General features: G+C 53.7%; 1 protein-coding gene across 1 annotated transcript in view; it reads right to left on the minus strand.

Moving 5' to 3' along the window:
• Positions 1-2109: 2109 nt before the first annotated feature.
• Snrpd3 (small nuclear ribonucleoprotein D3 polypeptide) overlaps positions 2110-2352 on the minus strand; it is a 3765-nt gene continuing 3522 nt past the window's right edge. The window contains exon 3 of the mRNA XM_028773978.1: positions 2110-2209. Coding sequence (XP_028629811.1) covers positions 2110-2209 — 100 coding nt within the window. The remainder of the gene's footprint in view (positions 2210-2352) is intronic.

The following is a 2352-nucleotide window of genomic DNA, read 5'->3' on the forward strand; positions in this document are numbered from 1 at the left end:
CTGCACTGGGTGCCGTCTCTGTAGACTCAGCAGTCTGGGAAAATGGGGCTGTCACTTTAAGAGGCACTGACCAGGCCCATGGAATGCAGGCTGGTGTCTGGGGCTCTGTCTGGCTCTGCCTAGACACACAAGCCTCTGTCCTTTGGGATCCTCCCCCACCCCCACCCCCCTTGGCTGGCATCTGTGGCTTGAACCATATTGAAAATATAAGCAGAATAGTAACTGGCAGGCAGCATCCAGCCAGGCATATTGCCTAGAAATACAGATAGCCATCTGAGATGGTGGCGCCCAGGGCACTTGGCTTGCATTTTATCCGGAAGCATCGGGGAGGGAACCAACCCTCAGAGAGCAGCTAAGTCCCCTCCTTGTAACCCAGAAGTTGACATTTGAGGCATACCTAGGAAGCCTACCCTGCCCCATCACCTCCTGGAAACTCTGTGACTGCAGTCCACTGTGTTCCTGCTGCCTGGCCTGACTTCCTGTATGCTCAGGATGGCACAGGGCATAGCCTTCTCTGGCTAAGGGGTTAGGGGATGTCACATGGAGGCTGGATGCTTGCGGGTCCTCTAAAAGCGTTTCTTTAACCTCAGTATGTAGGAGACAGGGCAGGCGGATCTCTACATTCCAAGCCAGCCTGGTGTATATAACAAATTCCAGGCCAGTCATGGCTACACGGTGAGACCCTAACTTGAGAAAATAAAAAGAATCAAAGGTACATCCCCACATTGTACTCATAGGCATAGTCAGGAGAAAGCCAATGGATGAAGGCAACAGGACCAGGCCAGTGCCCTGCTCCTGGGGTCTGGTTGAAGAGAAGTGCTGGTAGTCTAGGAAGGGTGTGACGGCCAAGTCCAGGCAATCATGGCTTTGCACACTCTGTGAGTCTCTGATAGCACAATGTCTAGGTTTCGTCTCCGACAGTGGAGAGAAGATTTGGTGTGTTTCACAGAGTGGCCCTGGAAGGCCAGGGATGGTGTGGAAGGCTAGGAGCCCTGAGTAACAGCAATGAGGCATAAGTGCTGAGCCTTGGACAGCAGTGGGAGAACAGAGAGACTTACTTGGTTAGCCGGGGATAGACGGATAGGATGCTAGATGAGTCCTACAGAGGTGGGCAGGGCGGAGCCCCCTACTGCACCCTGGCAAGGGACATAAGGCCCGGCAAACCAGCAGGCTGACTTTGGGAACATGAACTGCGGGAGAGGCTCGTTCCCAGAGGCAAAAAGATGGTGGCGCAGTTCGGGGGACCTCGGGGATAAGAGGGTGATGAAGGACTGACAAGAGAGTGCTGGGGACATCACCGTTCAGAGTCATTAGAGGAGTAAAGTGTCACAGCGAGATGTTACACACCCAACAACTAGTCTGAGTTACCCGATTATCAACCCCCTGAGGCCTTACTATGGGTCTCTCTCTCTCTCTCTCTCTCTCTCTCTCTCTCTCTCTCTCCACTTCGCTGTCACCATATGTTGGGAGATTCCAGCAAACCCCCCGGGGGAGAGCGTTATAAACATGAGAACCTCTAAGGGCTGCTTTCTCTCTAACCTGGAGAAGGAAACCCTCGACCTCCCAGCTCACTCTACTGTTGCTTTGCCACCTATAGGACCTGGGCCTTGAAGGGAACCTCCTCACTGACATCCTCTACAGAAACGTGACTTTCCTTAACCTGGTGGACCCCATCTCCCATGACCTGCTGGTGAACCTGGCCCGGGACCTGCAGTGCCCCAAGAAGGTAAGGCCAGCTGGCACAGGCCCCAGGGACATCGGGTTCTCATGCTTGCTGGGTGGCCTTAGGAAGGCCACTATCCCTCTTACAAGAACAGCTTCAGGAGCAGGTGTGAACTGCTTTGCTGATCCCCCAAACCATGTTCGTAGCTAAACCTGTTTCTCCCCAGGCTGTGTACCCCCATCTGGGCAGATGCCCTACAGGGACGTAGAACACAACCTGTCTTAACACAGCTATGATTAGAACCATATACTCTTACTCCTGGGTCAGAAGAGAGCCACCCTAGTCTGAAGCCCCTTGGTCTCTATCCTACCTGGACACCTTTGGGGACGGGGATTCACTGAATCCCTTCCAACGCTACTTCAGTCACAAACAAGCCCAACCCCATACTACTTGCTGCCCACTGTGAACAGGGACACGGCACTGGCCTGTATGTCTGTGGTCAGCCACCAGTCCCCAAGAATCTTGAACACAATGAAGCCCCCTCCCCTATGAAATAAAGGGGTCCACTGTAGGGTCTATCAGCTCTGAAGCCCACACATGTACTCAGCTGTCTGGTCCACAGCCATCCCTGCAGCCACCTAATCTGCTGTCACTGTGTATTGCATGCCCGGGGTGTGTGTGTGTGTGTG

Source organism: Grammomys surdaster, unplaced genomic scaffold (assembly GCF_004785775.1).
Source record: "Grammomys surdaster isolate TR1022 unplaced genomic scaffold, NIH_TR_1.0 237, whole genome shotgun sequence".
NCBI classification, from domain to species: Eukaryota; Metazoa; Chordata; class Mammalia; order Rodentia; family Muridae; genus Grammomys; species Grammomys surdaster.